General features: G+C 38.7%; 1 protein-coding gene across 2 annotated transcripts in view; it reads right to left on the bottom strand.

Moving 5' to 3' along the window:
* CP (ceruloplasmin) overlaps positions 1–19,263 on the bottom strand; it is a 74,243-nt gene extending 54,980 nt beyond the window's left edge. For both annotated transcript variants that reach the window (XM_032630036.1, XM_032630037.1), the window contains exons 1-4: positions 19,060–19,263; positions 10,729–10,976; positions 1,360–1,572; positions 819–992 (exon numbers count right to left, since the gene is read on the bottom strand). In XM_032630036.1, coding sequence (XP_032485927.1) covers positions 819–992; positions 1,360–1,572; positions 10,729–10,976; positions 19,060–19,205 — 781 coding nt within the window. In that variant the 5' untranslated portion in view covers positions 19,206–19,263. The remainder of the gene's footprint in view (positions 1–818; positions 993–1,359; positions 1,573–10,728; positions 10,977–19,059) is intronic.
* Between the last annotated feature and the right edge of the window lie 365 nt (positions 19,264–19,628).

A 19,628-nucleotide genomic window follows, 5' to 3' on the forward strand; every position in this document is an offset into this window, starting at 1 on the left:
TGGGAAGTATTGAGAGGTAACCAGATGCAACGGGGATACCAAACCAGACTTAGCCAGACTAGAAGTTTGAGTCTCTAACACCTATTTTGGTTAGCACATAACAGACGCTGGATTAAAATATGGAAAGAGGATCTTTCAGCCAGAAATAAGCAAAAGTTGGAAATAAAAATCCATACTTTGTTAATTAGTTAATTTTTCTTCTTTGATAGTACAGTTATTTTTGTGTCCTCAGTTTCTGAGTAAGGGTTATTTTTAAGAAGCTAAACATTCTGAGTGATGGACTATCTTACTAACCCCATTATTTTGTGTCTGAGAATCAAGGAGAAGCCCAGGCAGTAAAGAAAACATTTTTAGAAGAAATAAAGTGAACTAAAATATAGGAAAAAATGATGCAAGTTTCGGAGGGGCACGGGTGGTGAAGAACAATATGTATGTAAAAGAAATACCTTTTAGAACTAGTGGTTTGAACTATTTTCTTAATTATAGTGCGATACTTTACAATATAATTTAACAATTTTAGGCTGCCTCAAATAATTTTTAAAATGAGTTGGGAGAATAAAAAATATACAAATATAACATGCATATACATTTAACCATAATTGATAATGGTTTGGAAACAATTTGATGTATCCAGCTTTACCTGGCTCAGAGTTTTGATTGGACCTGTTTAGCTGAATATCAAGTTGCACATCCAATATGCTTTGTTACCAAGGGCATAGATTAGAAACACGCTACTTATTCATGTGAGGGAATAAGAGTAGCAGAATTAATGGACTGAGAAAAATAAGATAAAGTTAACAGATCTTATGTAATCTTACAATGCATTCTGTTACTCTCCTGGAAGTCTTCATTGTCTTTGTCAACCTCCTCTGGTTCAGAGCAGTAGGTCTTAATGTTGTCTTCTAGGTACCAGCTGAGATTTTCATCCACAACAGAAAACATCACCACAAATTCTTTGTCAATATTTTTTTCTTCTTCTTTATCCAGAGAATCTGAAGTGAAAATTACTATTTCAGTAGAACTTAATTTTTAGCATGAATTTTAGCATGTGATTTATAGTTTAAAATTTTTTTTGTATTTATTTTCCTAATAAACCAGAAATCTAAACCAGTCACTTCGGTTTTATAGACTTGGAAACATTTTGGGAATTTACGTTCAGTAACCTGAATGTTGTTCCATGTACCCATTTTTCTCCTTACCCTTCCCTGCTCTTCCTTTCCTTTTTTTCTAGACTCACTGCCTCTCTACCTTACCTACTCAATCATAACACATAAGACTTTAAAAAAGTATATTTAAAAAACAAACCTCCCTCTCTACTGTCTTTGGTCATTTATTGTGAATAATAATGAGAAAATGTACCTTTTTTACAGTGTATTAAAGGCCCAATGAGTCCTGCGGCGATATCTCTTGGAGCATCAATGTGGGAATGGTAAATCCTGGTCACACAATTGCTGTCTTCCTCACCAGGACCTTGTTCTGGGTTGGCATGCAATATGTACATACACTGTTCACCTGGCCGCACTTTGTCGTCTGCTTTTTGAAAATCTGTGGTGTTGTCAGGGTAGATGGCCCCTAGGAAACGACACGCAATGAAATTACAAATTGAATGTGTTTGAGCTTAAATGAGAAAATAGATGGTCTATTAATTCATTCAGCAAACATTTATTCAACATCTAGTGTGTATCCCCTTGGGAACGCAGTGGTGTTCTATTTGAGCACAGAAGAATAAAAGGCAAATGGCTACAGGGTGTGGAAGTTTCACAGAAAATGTTATCATTTTTTATACTTGGCTGAGCCTTCAAGGAGCAGTAATAGATATGTCAGCAGCATAATGACTGTTGGTTTGCAATTTAAAGAACCACTTTTGCCCTGGGGTTATGGTATGGAAGTAAGAGCAAAATGGCTACTTTCTCCTATCACTTGAAGCTTCTTGTATGATATCAGATTTTTGCCTGTGAAGTAAACATGGGATTGTTTAATTTTGTAAATTTCCAAACATACGCAAAAGCTGAGAGAATAATATAATGAACTTCCATGTGCCCAACAACCCAGCTTTAGCAATGATCAACTCACGGCCGATCTTGTTTCATCTATACCCTCACCCACGCTTAACAGTGAATTAGTCATCATCAGAGAATTATTCTAAAGCAAATCCCTGACATCATATCATTTCATTCATAAATAATTGAGTATCTCTAAAAGAACTCTTTTTTCTTCTAACATATCCACAATACAATGATCATACCTTAAAAATGATTAAAACCGTAATATACCATGAAATTGTAAAAAATAAATAAGAAGGCAGTCAGCTTTTATGCTATGAATGTAATTGTTTGGTTTAGAAAAACAAATTTAAAAATATAGACGATCCAAACATTCACCCTGTAAAGCAATACCTCTTTTAAATAGAAAACCAATAATTCATTAAAACTAATTTTATCCTAATTTCCAAACTTGATCCTTATAATTTCAATGAACGTGGTCTCAGCATTTTTGCCTATGATAATAGCTGACATTTATTGAGCTATTATGGTGTACTCTCATTGTCCCTATTTTATAGATGAGAAAACCGTAGCACAGAGAATTTAAGTTAACTTGTCCAAGGTCATTCAGTCAATAAAAGGCAATGCTGCACTCAAACATCGGTCTATTAATTTTGAAGCTCTTGTTCTTAATCACAACAAAACACCATCTCCCTTCATCATCATCACCATCATCATCATGTACTAAGAATGAGATCACAAGCACCAAATCTAATATTTGTCTTCCTGTACCATCTTTAAGGATTACAAGTCCTACATTCAAATGACCTTTTGGTTAACTGCGTCTCAGATGTGACTCTGGGACCACCCAGCCACCTGCACTACTTGGCTACTGTATGAGACTACTCACGCTGCCTTATCTGGGACAGAGTTTATCCAGAGTTAGGATGGAAGGTGACAATGGCTACAGTACGTTCACATGTAGGAACTTCAGAGATAAGATAATCCTCATCTTGGGGATTTCTTGTTTCTTCTTTCCTGTTTCCTCCTTCTGGATTTTTGTCTTTTCCAGGCTTTAATGCACACTGCCCATTTCTCTTATTTTGACCATGTGTCTGGAAAGGGGTTGGGCACTGGGAAGGAAGTCCCAGCTCTCACTGACTCTCACTACATGAGTCCACACAGAAATTCTATCACATTCACACTTCACACAAAACAAGTATAACCCAGAGAAACACAGCATTATTAGGATGAACCAAAATACTTATTCATAAAGTAGTTTAGAGCTAAACAACATAGTACAGGTCTTATCCAGGAGGAAAGTCCATAATGTCAGAAATTAAAAAGCGTTCCTACTGGGGGGACCTTGAAGATGGCGGAAGAGTAAGACGCGGAGATCATCTTCCTCCCCACGGATACACCAGAAATACATCTACACGTGGAACAACTCCTACAGAACACCTACTGAAGGCTGGCAGAAGACCTCAGACCTCCCAAAAGGCAAGAATCTCCCCACGTACCTGGGTAGGGCAAAAGAAAAAAAGAAAAAACAGAGACAAAAGAATAAGGACGGCACCTGCACCAGTGGGAGGGAGCTGTGAAGGAGGAAAAGTTTCCACACACTAGGAAGCCCCTCCGCGGGCGGAGACTGCGGGAGGCGGAGGGGGGAGCTTCGGGACCGCGGAGTAGTGCACAGCGACGGGTGCGGAGGGCAAAGCGGGGAGATTACTGCACAGAGGATCAGTGCCGACCGACACTCACCAGCCCGAGGCTTGTCTGCTCACCCGCTGGGGCGGGCGGGGCTGCGAGCTGAGGCTCGGGTTTCGGTTTTGGACGGAGCGCAGGGAGAGGACTGGGGTTGGCGGCTTGAACATAGCCTGAAGGGGTTAGTGCACCACGACTAGCCGGGAGGGAGTTCGGGGAAAAGCCTGCACCTGCCGAAGAGGCAAGAGACCTTTTCTTCCCTCTTTGCTTCCTGGTGCGCGAGGAGAGGGGTTTAAGAGCGCTGCTTAAAGGAACTCCAGAGACGGTCGCGAGCCGCGGCTAAAAGCGCGAACCCCAGAGACGGGCGCGAGCCGCGGCTAAAACCGCGGACCCCAGAGACGGGCGCGAGCCGCGGCTAAAACCGCGGACCCCAGAGACGGGCGCGAGCCGCGGCTAAAACCGCGGACCCCAGAGACGGGCGGGAGACGCTAAGGCTGCTGCTGCCGCCACCAAGGGGCCTGTGTGCGAGCACAGGTCACTCTCCACACCCCTCTTCTGCAGAGCCTGTGCAGCCCGCCACTGCCAGGTTCCCAGGATCCAGGGACAACTTCTCCGGGAGTACACACGGCGGGCCTCAGGCTGGTGCAACGTCACGCCGGCCTCTGCCGCAACGTCATGCCGCCTCTGCCGCCGCAGGCCCGCCCCACACGCAGTGCCCCTCCTTCCCCCCCGCCCCCACCCCCGGCCTGAGTGAGCCGGAGACCCCGAATCAGCGGCTCCTTTAACCCCGTCCTGTCTGAGCAAAAAACAGACGCCCTCCAGCGACCTACACGCAGAGGCAGGGCCAAATCCAAAGCTGAGCTCCTGTGAGCTGTGAGAACAAAGAAGAGAAAGGGAAATCTCTCCCAGCAGCCTCAGAAGCAGCGGATTAAAGCTCCACAATCAACTTGAGATACCCTGCATCTGTGGAATACCTGAATAGACAAGGAATGATCCCAAATTGAAAAGGTGGAATTTAGGAGCGAGATCTATGATTTTTTTCCCTTTTCCTCTTTTTGTGAATGTGTACGTGTATGCTTCTGTGTGAGATCTTGTCTCTATACTCTTGCTTCCACCATTTGTCCTAGGGCTCTATCCGTCCATGGTTTTAAAAAAAAATTTTTTTTCTTAATAATTAATTTTAATTGTAATAACTTTATTATACTTTACCTTCGTTCTTTCTTTCCTTCCTTCCTTCCCTCCTTTAGACAACGAATCACCCCAAATTGAGGAGGTGGTCTCTGAGAGCAAGATTTATGATTTTTCCCCCTTTACCTCTTTTTGTGAACGTGTATGTGTATGCTTCTGTGTAAGATTTTCTCTGTATAGCTTTGCTTCCAACATTTGTCCTAAGGTTCTATCCGTCCCTTTTTTTTTCTAAATATTTTTTAATTCAATAACTATATTATACTTTATTTTATTTTTACTGTATCTTCTTTCTTTGTCTTTTTTCCTTCTTTCCCTCCTTCCTTCCTTCCTTCCTCCCTCCATCCCTCCCTCCTTTCTTTCCTTCTTTGCTTCTTTCTTCCTTCCTTCCTTTCCTCCTTTCCTTCTTTCTTTCCTCATACTTCTACTAATTCTAGGTACTAAAAGTACCCTAGATGGGATCAATAGCAGAATAACTGAGGCAGAAGAACGGATAAGTGACCTGGAAGATAAAATAGTGGAAATAACTACTGCAGAGCAGAATAAAGAAAAAAGAATGAAAAGAACTGAGGACAGTCTCAGAGACCTCTGGGACAACATTAAATGCACCAACATTCGAATTATAGGGGTTCCAGAAGAAGAAGAGAAAAAGAAAGGGACTGAGAAAATATTTGAAGAGATTATAGTTGAAAACTTCCCTAATATGGGAAAGGAAATAGTTAATCAAGTCCAGGAAGCACAGAGAGTCCCATACAGGATAAATACAAGGAGAAATACACCAAAACACATATTAATCAAACTGTCAAAAATTAAATACAAAGAAAGCATATTAAAAGCAGCAAGGGAAAAACAACAAATAACACACAAGGGAATCCCCATAAGGTTAACAGCTGATCTCTCAGCAGAAACCCTACAAGCCAGAAGGGAGTGGCAGGACATACTGAAAGTGATGAAGGAGAGAAACCTGCAACCAAGACTACTCTACCAAGCAAGGATCTCATTCAGATTTGATGGAGAAATTAAAACCTTTACAGACAAGCAAAAGCTGAGAGAGTTCAGCACCACCAAACCAGCTTTACAACAAATGCTAAAGGAACTTCTCTAGACAAGAAACACAAGAGAAGGAAAAGACCTATAATAACGAACCCAAAACAATATAGAAAATGGGAATAGGAACATACATATCGATAATTACCTTAAATGTAAATGGACTAAATGCTCCCACCAAAAGACACAGATTGGCTGAATGGATACAAAAACAAGACCCTTATATATGCTGTCTACAAGAGACCCACTTCAGACCTAGAGACACATACAGACTGAAAGTAAGGGGATGGAAAAAGATATTCCATGCAAATGGAAACCAAAAGAAAGCTGGAGTAGCAATTCTCATATCAGACAAAATAGACTTTAAAATAAGGACTATTAAAAGAGACAAAGAAGGACACTACATAATGATCAAGGGGTCGATCCAAGAAGAAGATATAACAATTGTAAATATTTATGCACCCAACATAGGAGCACCTCAATACATAAGGCAAATACTAACAGACATAAAAGGGGAGATCGACAGTAACACATTCATAGTAGGGGACTTTAACACTCCACTTCCACCCATGAACAGATCATCCAAAATGAAAATAAATAAGGAAACACAAGCTTTAAATGATACATTAAACAAGATGGACTTAATTGATATTTATAGGACACTCCATCCAAAAACAACAGAATACACATTTTTCTCAAGTGCTCATGGAACATTCTCCAGGATAGATCATATCTTGGGTCACAAATCAAGCCTTGGTAAATTTAAGAAAACTGAAATTGTATCGAGTATCTTTTCTGACCACAGTGCCATGAGACTAGATATCAATTACAGGAAAAGATCTGTAAAAAATACAAACACATGGAGGCTAAACAATACACTACTTAATAATGAAGTGATCACTGAAGAAATCAAAGAGGAAATAAAAAAATACCTAGAAACAAATGACAATGGAGACACAACGACCCAAAACCTATGGGATGCAGCAAAAGCAGTTCTAAGGGGCTTCCCTGGTGGCGCAGTGATTGAGAATCTGCCTGCTAATGCAGGGGACACGGGTTCGAGCCCTGGTCTGGGATGATCCCGCATGCCGCGGAGCGACTAGGCCCGTGAGCCACAACTACTGAGCCTGCGCATCTGGAGCCTGTGCTCCTCAACAAGAGAGGCCGCGATAATGAGAGGCCCGCGCACCGCGATGAAGAGTGGCCCCCGCTTGCCACAACTAGAGAAAGCCCTCGCACAGAAACGAAGACCCAACACAGCAAAAATAAATAAATTAATAAACTCCTACCCCCAAAAAAAAAAAAAAAAAAAAAGCATGACACCCATTTAAAAAAAAAAAAAAAGCAGTTCTAAGGGGGAAGTTTATAGCAATACAAGCCCACCTTAAGAAGCAGGAAACATCTCGAATAAACAACCTAACCTTGCACCTCAAGCAATTAGAGAAAGAAGAACAAAAAAAACCCCAAAGCTAGCAGAAGGAAAGAAATCATAAAAATCAGATCAGAAATAAATGAAAAAGAAATGAAGGAAACGATAGCAAAGATCAATAAAACTAAAAGCTGGTTCTTTGAGAAGATAAACAAAATAGATAAACCACTAGCCAGACTCATCAAGAAAAAAAGGGAGAAGACTCAAATCAATAGAATTAGAAATGAAAAAGGAGAAGTAACAACTGACACTGCAGAAATAAAAAAAATCATGAGAGATTACTACAAGCAACTCTATGCCAATAAAATGGACAATCTGGAAGAAATGGACAAATTCTTAGAAATGCACAACCTGCCAAGACTGAATCAGGAAGAAATAGAAAATATGAACAGACCAATCACAAGCACTGAAATCGAAACTGTGATTAAAAATCTTCCAACAAACAAAAGCCCAGGACCAGACGGCTTCACAGGTGAATTCTATCAAACGTTTAGAGAAGAGCTAACACCTATCCTTCTCGAACTCTTCCAAAATATAGCAGAGGGAGGAACACTCCCAAATTCCTTCTACGAGGCCACCATCACCTTGATACCAAAACCAGACAAGGATGTCACAAAGAAAGAAAACTACAGGCCAATATCACTGATGAACATAGATGCAAAAATCCTCAACAAAATACTAGCAAACAGAATCCAACAGCACATTAAAAGGATCATACACCATGATCAAGTGGGGTTTATTCCAGGAATGCAAGGATTCTTCAATATGCACAAATCTATCAATGTGATAAACCATATTAACAAATTGAAGGAGAAAAACCATATGATCATCTCAATAGATGCAGAGAAAGCTTTCGACAAAATTCAACACCCATTTATGATAAAAACCCTCCAGAAAGTAGGCATAGAGGGAACTTTCCTCAACATAATAAAGGCCATATATGACAAGCCCACAGCAAACATCATCCTCAATGGTGAAAAACTGAAAGCATTTCCACTAAGATCAGGAACAAGACAAGGTTGCCCACTCTCACCACTCTTATTCAACATAGTTTTGGAAGTTTTAGCCACAGCAATCAGAGAAGAAAAGGAAATAAAAGGAATCCAAATCGGAAAAGAAGAAGTAAAGCTGTCACTGTTTGCAGATGACATGATACTATACATAGAGAATCCTAAAGATGCTACCAGAAAACTACTAGAGCTAATCAATGAATTTGGTAAAGTAGCAGGATACAAAATTAATGCACAGAAATCTCTGGCATTCCTATATACTAATGATGAAAAATCTGAAAGTGAAATCAAGAAAACACTCCCATTTACCACTGCAACAAAAAGAATAAAATATCTAGGAATAAACCTACCTAAGGAGACGAAAGACCTGTATGCAGAAAATTATAAGACACTGATGAAAGAAATTAAAGATGATACAAATAGATGGAGAGATATACCATGTTCTTAGATGGGAAGAATCAACATTGTGAAAATGACTCTACTACCCAAAGCAATCTACAGATTCAATGCAATCCCTATCAAACTACCACTGGCATTTTTCACAGAACTAGAACAAAAAATCTCGCAATTTGTATGGAAACACAAAAGACCCCGAATAGCCAAAGCAATCTTGAGAACGATAAAAGGAGCTGGAGGAATCAGGCTCCCTGACTTCAGACTATACTACAAAGCTACAGTAATCAAGACAGTATGGTACTGGCACAAAAACAGAAAGATAGATCAATGGAACAGGATAGAAAGCCCAGAGATAAACCCACACACATACGGACACCTTATCTTTGATAAAGGAGGCAGGAATGTACAGTGGAGAAAGGACAGCCTCTTCAATAAATGGTGCTGGGAAAACTGGACAGGTACATGTAAAAGTATGAGATTAGATCACTCCCTAACACCATACACAAAAATAAGCTCAAAATGGATTAAAGACCTAAATGTAAGGCCAGAAACTATCAAACTCTTAGAGGAAAACATAGGAAGAACACTCTATGACATAAATCACAGCAAGATCCTTTCTGACCCACCTCCTAGAGTAATGGAAATAAAAACAAAAATAAACAAATGGGACCTAATGAAACTTCAAAGCTTTTGCACAGCAAAGGAAACCATAATCAAGACCAAAAGACAACCCTCAGAATGGGAGAAAATAGTTGCAAATGAAGCAACTGACAAAGGATTAATCTCCAAAATTTACAAGCAGCTCATGCAGCTCAATAACAAAAAAACAAACAACCCAATCCAAAAATGGGCAGAAGACCTAAATAGACATTTCTCCAAAGAAGATATACAGAATGCCAACAAACACATCAAAGAATGCTCAGCATCATTAATCATTAGAGAAATGCAAATCAAAACTACAATGAGATATCATCTCACCCCAGTCAGAATGGCCATCATCAAAAAATCTAGAAACAATAAATGCTGGAGAGGGTGTGGAGAAAAGGGAACACTCTTGCACTGCTGGTGGGAATGTGAATTGGTTCAGCCACTATGGAGAATAGTATGGAGGTTCCTTAAAAAACTACAAATAGAATTACCATATGACCCAGCAATCCCACTACTGGGCATATACCCTGAGAAAACCAAAATTCAAAAAGAGTCATGTACCAAAATGTTCATTGCAGCTCTATTTACAATAGCCTGGAGATGGAAACAACCTAAGCGCCCATCATCGGATGAATGGATAAAGAAGATGTGGCACATATACACAATGGAATATTACTCAGCCTTAAAAAGAAATGAAATTGAGCTATTTGTAATGAGATGGATAGACCTAGAGTCTGTCATACAGAGTGAAGTAAGTCAGAAAGAAAAAGACAAATACCGTATGCTAACACATATATATGGAATTTAAGGGAAAAAAAATGTCATGAAGAACCTAGGGGTAAGACAGGAATAAAGACACAGACCTACTGGAGAACGGACTTGAGGATATGGGGAGGGGGAAGGGTGAGCTTTGACAGGGTGAGAGAGAGTCATGGACATATACACACTAACAAACGTAGTAAGATAGATAGCTAGGGGGAAGCAGCCGCAAGGCACAGGGATATTAGCTCGGTGCTTTGTGACAGCCTGGAGGGGTGGGATGGGGAGAGTGGGAGGGAGGGAGACGCAAGAGGGAAGACATATGGAAACATATGTATATGTATAACTGATTCACTTTGTTATAAAGCAGGAACTAACACACCATTGTAAAGTAATTATACCCCAATAAAGATGTTTAAAAAAAAAAAATTAACACAAAGAAGTGTTAATAAAAGTGATGGCTATCTCTAAATAATGCATGCATTTTACCAATAAAAGCTAAAAAAAAAAAAAGCGTTCCTACTGAAAAGGAAGAGGAAATTCCAGCTAGCATATGAGCTGAACTTACCCTCATGTTCCTTATAGTAAGTCATTCCATGTGCATGAAAAGTATAAGGCCTAGAGGCAAAGTTTTTTAAATGTACATAAACTCTATCTCCAGTTTCAGCTTTGATAATAGGGCCTAAAAACCCCAGCCAGACAGGTTTCTCTATAATCGTCCCAAAGGTTTCATCTGTGTACTGAAGATACACGGCCTTCTTGTAGACTTTTCCAATTCTATTGGAGCCATTTTGAAGATAGATATTGGAATGTTCCCTGCAAAGGAAAAGAAGACAACTCTATTAGAAGCCATCACTTCTGGGGATAACATTATGATGAAAGAGAAATGAATGACCGTATCACATTAAATGTTTGCCAGTTGTTGTAGGGATGCCTCCAAAAAATGAAGAGGAGAGCTGGCATTTAGCCCTGTTATTTTAATTATGTGAGGTGTCACACATCAGCTATATGGCAGACCACCATGCGTGGATGCGCCATAAAAATGTAATGCATCTTACCAGAGTATTTCCTGTAAGATTTTCATGGTAAAACACAGAGGCATTGTGGGATAGAATACAAAATTAAAGTGAAATATTAAAATAAAGCAGTTAATGAAGGCATTTCTCACTTATGGCATACCTCTTTCAACCACTGGAAAAATCTGAGTTTATAAGCATTCAATCTGGATATGTGAGATGTGAAAGTGAGTGCATATTTTTTCCCTAAAGTAAAACTAATAATGCTAAAGTAATTCCATCTTTCTAATTTCTTTTAGAAAAACTAAATCAAAGTTGGAATTGATCATCAATGTGTGTGGGTCTTAAACTTATCTTTGCATTTGAATTACCCCTGTGGTTTTTTAATCCCTTGCTAGCAAAAATACTTGAACGTTGACTGTTTATATTCAGGTTAGTGGCTGATTAATAGTTGCTTAAAACTTTCCTAAAAATATCAGCAAATTGAATAGTACCCAGGAAAAAAAAGAAAAGAAAAGAAAGCAAGTTTGACATTCAAACTTTTGAACTGATTCTTAAGTTATTGTCCTTAATGCAAGCCCAGAGAGTTCAGTGGGATCTATTTGTGGGCAATGCCATCTAGCCATTCAGGGGAACCCACTTAAAACCTGGGCTTTGGCAAGCCCTTCTACAACCGAGGTTTCCTCCACTAGAATAAAAACTGCTAACCCCAGCTGATGGTCTGGGGTTTGTGTTTGTTCGTGTGTGTGTGTGTGCGCGCGCGCCTGCGTTTTGCGTACTTTGATCTCCGTGACCTTTGACACCTTACCATTTTCCATTCAACCCATATGAGGCCAGATAACGTGACTGAGGAGAAATAAACTTTGTCTTGTTTCCTTAGCAGGAAGCTCATCAGAAAGAGTGAGGGGTACTTTTCCATTCTCTCTTCAAGATGAGGGCAGGGCTTGTCTGGGAGCTCTGGACTTTCTCTGTTGCAAGGTCCAAGTTTAAAGATCTGTTTTTTTAAAAATCTAGGGCTCAGGCCTAATGTTTCTTAAGTTTTCATGTGCACAGGAATCTACTGAGGACCTTGATAAAATACAAGCTCCTAGGCCCCAGCCCCACTGATTCTGCTTCTGTGCTGTTGGTGTGAGGGTCAGGCATCTGCATTTGCTAACAAATACCCCTGTGTGTTCTGATGTCGCTCTGCATTCATGGGCAACCTGAGTAGGGGAGGCTGCAAGGGGAAGGGGAAGAAAGTGGCCCAGTCCCATAGGCAGTGGGATTCCTGGAGGACATGAGACAGAAAGGTGGCAGGTTCTGTTTCCAGGCCATACCCTGGTCGTGGTCAAACGTCTGCTGGCAGGGCAGCATGGAGGCACCAGATTGAGCCTGAGTGCTGGGACCAGTGAGCAGGGCCGCTTGGCAGTGGTCCTGGTGGCTGCGTTTGGGCATTGGGAACAGGCTTTGGAGACAGTAGAGCCCCCGTGTTCTGAACTGACCAGGGGGTTTCAACAATGAGCATCTCATAGTTGTCACACTAGGGACCCCAATTTTTTAAATCCTGGATTGTTTAAACCCCAGGATTCTCAACTTGTTCACTGAAAGATGAATGAGATGGGGTTCCCTTCCCCTATCATGGTGGGAGAAGGGCCAAGCTGGAAGTTAGAAAAATAAAGAAGTGACTTTTTTTGTACCCAGGATGGCAAATCCATTCTTAAGCCTTTATTTCTCATATTTGTTTTCATTTTCTAATTGTTTATTGCAGTTTCCATTTTGTTAGAACCAAACAGAAAAAAATTAAGAAAGGCTCTGAGAGACTTCGAGGACATCAAAATACATGGGAAAACATTCTTCCCTGGAAACAGCAGCATTAGCACGGACAGGAGTATTCTTAATAAATAGATGTTTTACCAACAGGAAAATTCTGAGGCACTGAAGGCCACTGAGATTAAAGGCAGATTCCTCCAGTCCACACTGCTGAGAGGAGGTCAGGAAGAGGGCAGTTCAGTCAGGCACGCAGCGGCAGCTGCAAAGCTTACGGTGCAAGGATGGAATTACTCTTGGGTCACACCAGAGGAACCTGGACAACTCAGTCTCACACAGGTCCGTCTAAGCCTCGAGGTAAATTTTCTCCAGTGTCTGTACACACTCTTATTGCTAGGGGATTGGTCCCAATGATATTTAAATAGAGATTCTAGTCTGTGTTCTACCATGCTCTGTTGATCCATATCTTAAATAAAGCCAGAGTTTTAAAATAGCCCTCAAATTCTTAAGACTTCATTTATAGTGTGTATTTATATTTCCTAAATGTGCCTCTAAAGCATTAAGAAACATGTCACATCCCTTTTCAATAAACGGTAGCAGACTTTGTCAAAATGCTTTCATTATATTGAAATTCTCCTGTATTAATCATTTCCTGAAATAGGAGGAGCATTGTCTAAGTTTTGGGATTCGTTTTTTTGTATACAAAGATTTTTGGGGGAGGGGTGTGAAAATTACTTAAAAAAATAATTGATCTGAAATTATAATCTACCCAGTATTTTTAACATTTGGAATTCCTTTTATACACATAGCAATATGCAAAATGTGTTTCCCATCTTGTCTTTTTTTCTGAAACAAAATTAAATCTTAACCAAATTGGGAAATATTTCACATCATGTGATAGCTTGGGGGAGGCCTGTTTGCTTATGCTCTGTCTCCAAAGAAACATCAAACTGTCATTAGGGAATGTCTATTTAACTTTAAGAGCTTGGCTTTGGGGACAAAGCGTCAGTTACTGGAAGCTTGCAGGAAGTTTGCCAGTCAGATATCCAGTCAAAAAAAAATCTATTATGGTTGTTCTTTGACCCAAACAAGTAATTCACATTAATCATAGTTCTTTCTGTTGGCAACTGTAACATGTTCTCTTCTATTCATTACAATAGATATGTCCCCCTCTCAGTAAACACATCCTTCCTTTTTAGCGCCCCCAATTCCTATAATCCTATAGCAATTCCTCTAATTTCTGGTAGATTCAGACCCAGAAGTGAGTTTTTAATGGTAGAGGAATTAAAACATTTTTTACACTGCCTTAGTAAGATAATAATAATGCTACTCCCATCCATAAATTCAGAGTGCACTCAAGGGGGCCTTGGTTTATGTTTAGCCATGGTTACTAAAATGTGGGTAACACACGTGAAAAGTTTCTGGATTCTTAGCTTCATTAATTGAGACACAGTATATTAGTTTTCTCTTGCTGTGTAACAAATGATCATAAAGCAGCTTAAAACAGCACCTATTTATTATTTCACAGTTCCTCGGATCAGAAGTGTGGCATGGCATGACTGGGTTCTCTGCTCAGGTTATCACAGCTGGCATCAAGATGTTGGCTGGGCTGAGTACTCATCTGGAGGATCTGTGGAGAAGTCTACTGCCAATCTCACTCAGGTTATTGGCAGAATTGAGTTCATTATGGTTGTAGGACTGAAATTCCTGCTTCCTTGCTAACTACCAGATGAGGACCTCTCCCAGTTCTTTAAGACCATCCATATTCCTTCCCAGTGGCTTCTTCCATCTTCAAGTCAGCAACAGTTTATTGAATCCCCCTCAAACCTCTTTGAATCTCTCTGACTTCCTTTTCTTCTACTAGAGAATTCTCTGCTTTGGACTAGACCCACCCAGATCATGTCCTTAGTTTAAAGTCAACTGTATCACTGAATATAACATAAATCATGGGAGTGATATCTTATCATATTCATGGGTTCTGGAGTTTTAGGGTAGGATATCTTTGCGGGTCATTAAAAAAATTCTGCCTACTACACACAGGAATCACAAAGAAAACAGTCAAAAATTAACTGGCAGGCAAAGACTTAACCTGGGTATGCATAGCACAAATTCAAGTGAATTATAGGTTCTCACTGGCCTGGCTTCATAAACACAGCATGAAAATGGTACCTAGGTGTCAGCCCTCTTTTGGATATGTTCTTGGGGAAAATAGCAGCTGTGATAATAAATTGTAGAGCCTGAAAGGTATAAAATGGTGTAGTTACTTCATTAGTTCCTGCACACAGGCTGTCCTATATGAAGTGTTTATACCACACTAGATTTTGCTTACTATTTTTTATTTGGCAACCTTGGAATATGAGTCATCGTAAGTGACTTTTCCAGATAACTTTAGCTCATAATTATACCTCTTTAAGAATTATTTTAAATTTTAAGACCATTTTTGAAGGGGTAAAATGAATGGCTTCGGTGCAAGTTTTTTCTTTAAAAATGTTTTGTTTGCTTCCTTGTTTTCTTAAACAGGGTGTACTGGGAAAAAAATCAACTTCTTTTCTGATAATGATAGTAAACATTAACATTTATTGTATATTTATGGTATCCTGATCACTCAATATTACAATACTTATGATTATACCATAGTGTGGAATGTTCTTGGTTTGTTCTCTATTTCTTCGGGTAAAATTTGAGCTATCATTTCTTCTGGTCATTGGGTCTGCTTATGATGACATCTTCACTATAATATTTCTGATTTATTTCTCAAACCTACAGTGGGCTGGAAAGTTGGTAACAATGTTTGTAAGAACTGTTTGTTAATTAAGTCACCAAGCCTGAGTGAGAGCCTATGAAGTTAGTGTAAAAGGGTTTTGTGATGGCTCTTCTTGTGTTTAAGGATTTTTTTCACTTATTTCTAGCATCCTATATGTCACCAGGAAAAAAAGTAACCTGAAGATAAGAGGAGTATTGCTACTTATTGCTACTATGTAGCCAACACATATTTAATTAGTGTCTACCATGGGCCCAGAACAAAGTATTGCATTTGCTAATTTGTATTGCATTTGTATGTCTTTTATTCTCATTTAAGTACAAATAACTTAGGAGCAGGAACTATATTTTATAGACCTTTACTTATTGATTTGTTGAAATGACAGATAAGGCACAGACCTAAGTAAATGACAGTGCTGAGCATAAGGAAATTACTTTCTACCTCACCCCATTAGAAATAAATATTACTGATATGACAAAAAAAAGTAAACTCTATTTTCCTAGTTAAAAGACATCCATACATTTTCTCTTTTATATCTGCCAGTGTTTTCAGTTCCACTATCCCACATATAACTCCATAAACTGACTTTTCTTATTTCGTTGTATCTTCTGATTTATTTCATTTATTTATTTATGGTGTGAATCTGTCCATACTAGGAGCAAGGGAAAATTTTTACAACACAGCCTATAATTTTGTCTAGCTTCCTATATACTTTTATTCATTCACTTTCATTTACTCAAAATTATATTTATTTAGTGTGTCCTATGTTCTAGGTACTAGTGATCACTAGTGCATGAAACAGATGGAGTTTCTGCCATCTCAATACATACTTTCGTCTTCATTGTTCCAGACCTTCAAGGTCAACATCAGCTTAAACCTAATTCTCTGCCTAACAACTATCTTGCACTCTTTCAACCTGTTTCTCAGCCTATTTATCTCCACTCCTTTTTAGCCTTCACACAACTGAGTGTCAGTAATCATGCCTGGTGATATCACATCAGTCTTTGCCATATTTATGTCCTACCCCCCACCAATTCATATGTTGAAATCCTAATCCCTAATGTGATTGTATTAGGAGGTGAGGCCTTTGGATGTGCTTAGGTCATGAGGGAGGAGCTCTCATGAACAGGGTAGATGCCTTATAAAAGAGGCTCCAAAGAGATCCTTAGTCCCTTCCACCAAGTGAGGACACAGTAAAAAGGCTATGAACTCGGAAGAGCGATGACCATATTGGCACCTTGGACTTCTCAACCTCTTGAACTGTGAGAAATTAATTTCTGTTGTTGATTAGCTACCCAGTCTGGTGTATTTTGTTATAGAAGGCTGAATGGATTAAACAGCTGGACATTCTGCAAATCTGAGACAAAGAGGAAGCAAAACTCATCTATACTACGCTATCTAAACTCATCTATACTATGCTATACTATGCTATCTAAGCTCATCTATACAAAAAGGTTAGCATAGTACTGGCAAAATTGCTAAAGGCTTATTCAATATTTGCTGTTTAGATGTATTAAAAATTTCACAGACAGAGTGAGCATTGTCGTCTAGAGTTTGCACAACTCTAGGCTGTTGCTGAAGCAAAAGAAGATGATCAAGCCAATGCTGTATAACCTCTCCAGCACACGCAGGACATTAGAGTATTTAATCTTTTTTTTTTTTGATTGTGCTGTGCAGCATGTGGGATCTTAGTTCCCCAACCAGGGATTGAACCCATGCCCCCTGCGTTGGAAGCAGGAGGGTTTCCAATCTTAACCACTGGACTGCCAGGAAAATCCTTAGAGTATTTAAAAATAAAGGAATTCTCTCCCCTCCCTGCAAAATAATTCTTAACAAAACCTTTTTCTCTTCTAAATTTCTAGAATTAGAGAAGACTTTACTAAAGTGTGCTTGGGGCAATGTCTTGCACTTAGTTGATGCCCAGTAAAACTGATTTTATTTGATTTTTGACCATGAATAATGGCAGAAGGATGGTGGGTGAGGGCGTGGAGTAGGACAGTACTTTTTTCCCCCTAATATGTCTGACCTTTTAAAAAATGTGTCTAGTTTCCCTATTAAAAAAGGCATAATTTATATTATGTTTAGCTAGGGAAAGTGCTGAATGCATACAAAATAATCATCCTTATGAAGCTATAAAAATATGTCATGTCCCTAAGAAGAGAACAGTAGCTCAAAACCAGGCTTAAAAAAATAATTGTTAGATATACTAGTTTTATTTACAATTAGTTATCTTTAGGTCAGAAACTTTCCTCACTGCATATTACTGAATTAATAACTTAACAATTAGGTATTATTATCAGCTTTGAAGAATTTCAAATGTACATAAAATTAATGAGAATAGTGTATACCCATCAACAGAGTCAATGTTATGAAATTTGGCATACTTTATAGCCAATTTTTAAAGATACAATCTCAGCAGTTAATGGTCATTGGTTTCATTTGTCACCATTAACATACATTTTTAAGTATCACTATTAAGATACATTTATCACCTTTAAAATATATTTTCACCACTAAAATACATCTTTAAATGTTGTGAATATGGTTTTGAATAACAAATTTCAATTTGGTGTTAAATGTTTAACTAACATTATTAAAAGTGATGACCTCTGTATAGATAAACTTCTATCACAAAAAACTTCAAGGAAAACTATACCCCTGGTTTTTCATGTGGTGGATGTTTCTGGAAATAAGGGACCTTTCAACTGAAACAAGAAAACCTTTAATTTACATAGAACTTTTTGAGGAGGCATTATAATAACTATCTCACATTTTTTTGCACATGTATTATGTGCCAAGGACTGTACGAAGAGCTCTACGTGCACCCACTCTTTAAACAACCCCCTGAAGTATTCTCATTGTCTTCATTTTACAGGTTAGGATGCTGAGTCTGAGAAAGATGAATGTAATTAACAGTCCAGAGTCACCCAACGAGTATTAGGCAAAATCATATTAAAATTGTATTTGATTTCTATAAATGATTCTTTGAAGGATTAAAAAACCTTTTATTTTTACCACTAGGAATCAGTAAACGGTATAGGAAATATAAAATTTTATACAGTCATTCTTTAGATGAAAGAACTTCTGCATAAACAGACAGAAAGACTGAACCCTGATGGGAGATGTGGTAAGAACCAGAGGGGGTAATAAGAAGCCCACACAGTTCCTCATACCAAGTGGAAAGGAGTAAGGCAGCCTCTCAAAAAACAAACAAAATCCCAGGAATTAGAGATTTATTAAAGTGTCTAATGTTTCAAGTCCATATTTTGCAGTTTTTGTATATACAAATTAAAGAAATATTTCATCTTATTGGCTTTATTTTTTAAATCAATAATTTATAAATTTGGTCTATAATCAAGAAAAAATAGTGACTTACGTGTCAACTGAAATAAGTTTCTTTTCCCCATGGTCAGAGGCATAGTCCCAAGTTGTTTCAATAATTCCAATGTAATAATGTTTATCTTTCGCCCAGGCTGAGGTACTACATAAAATTAGAAAAATACAGAGCAAGGAAGTCTTCATTTTTTTTTCCTCTTGGAGCCTGAGAAGCAACGGAATGAAATCAGAAGCCAGAAACTTTATAAATAAGCCTTTCTCCCTTTATTTGCTTGATTGACAGAATTTTTTGTTGCACAAGACGAAATTATTTCGTTAAAGCAAATAACATTTTCCACTTCAGTTCAGTTCTCGTAAACCCAGGGAAAACTTAGTTGTTCATTGCCAGGATTCTCTGATTGCAAATAAAAAGTCAACAGTTATTGTTGGAGGCGCTGGAGTGTTTATAACTGTGCTTCTACCATTCATTGTGTAAATTCCAGGAGGGCAAAGATCATGTCTAAATGCTCCTTTTGTTCTTCCAACAATATGCTACAATACAATGCCCTCTTTCCTTTCGAAAAGCCTAACAATACCTAGTTACAACTTTAAGCTACAAAACATGATATT

This window comes from Phocoena sinus, chromosome 4, assembly GCF_008692025.1.
Source record: "Phocoena sinus isolate mPhoSin1 chromosome 4, mPhoSin1.pri, whole genome shotgun sequence".
NCBI classification, from domain to species: Eukaryota; Metazoa; Chordata; class Mammalia; order Artiodactyla; family Phocoenidae; genus Phocoena; species Phocoena sinus.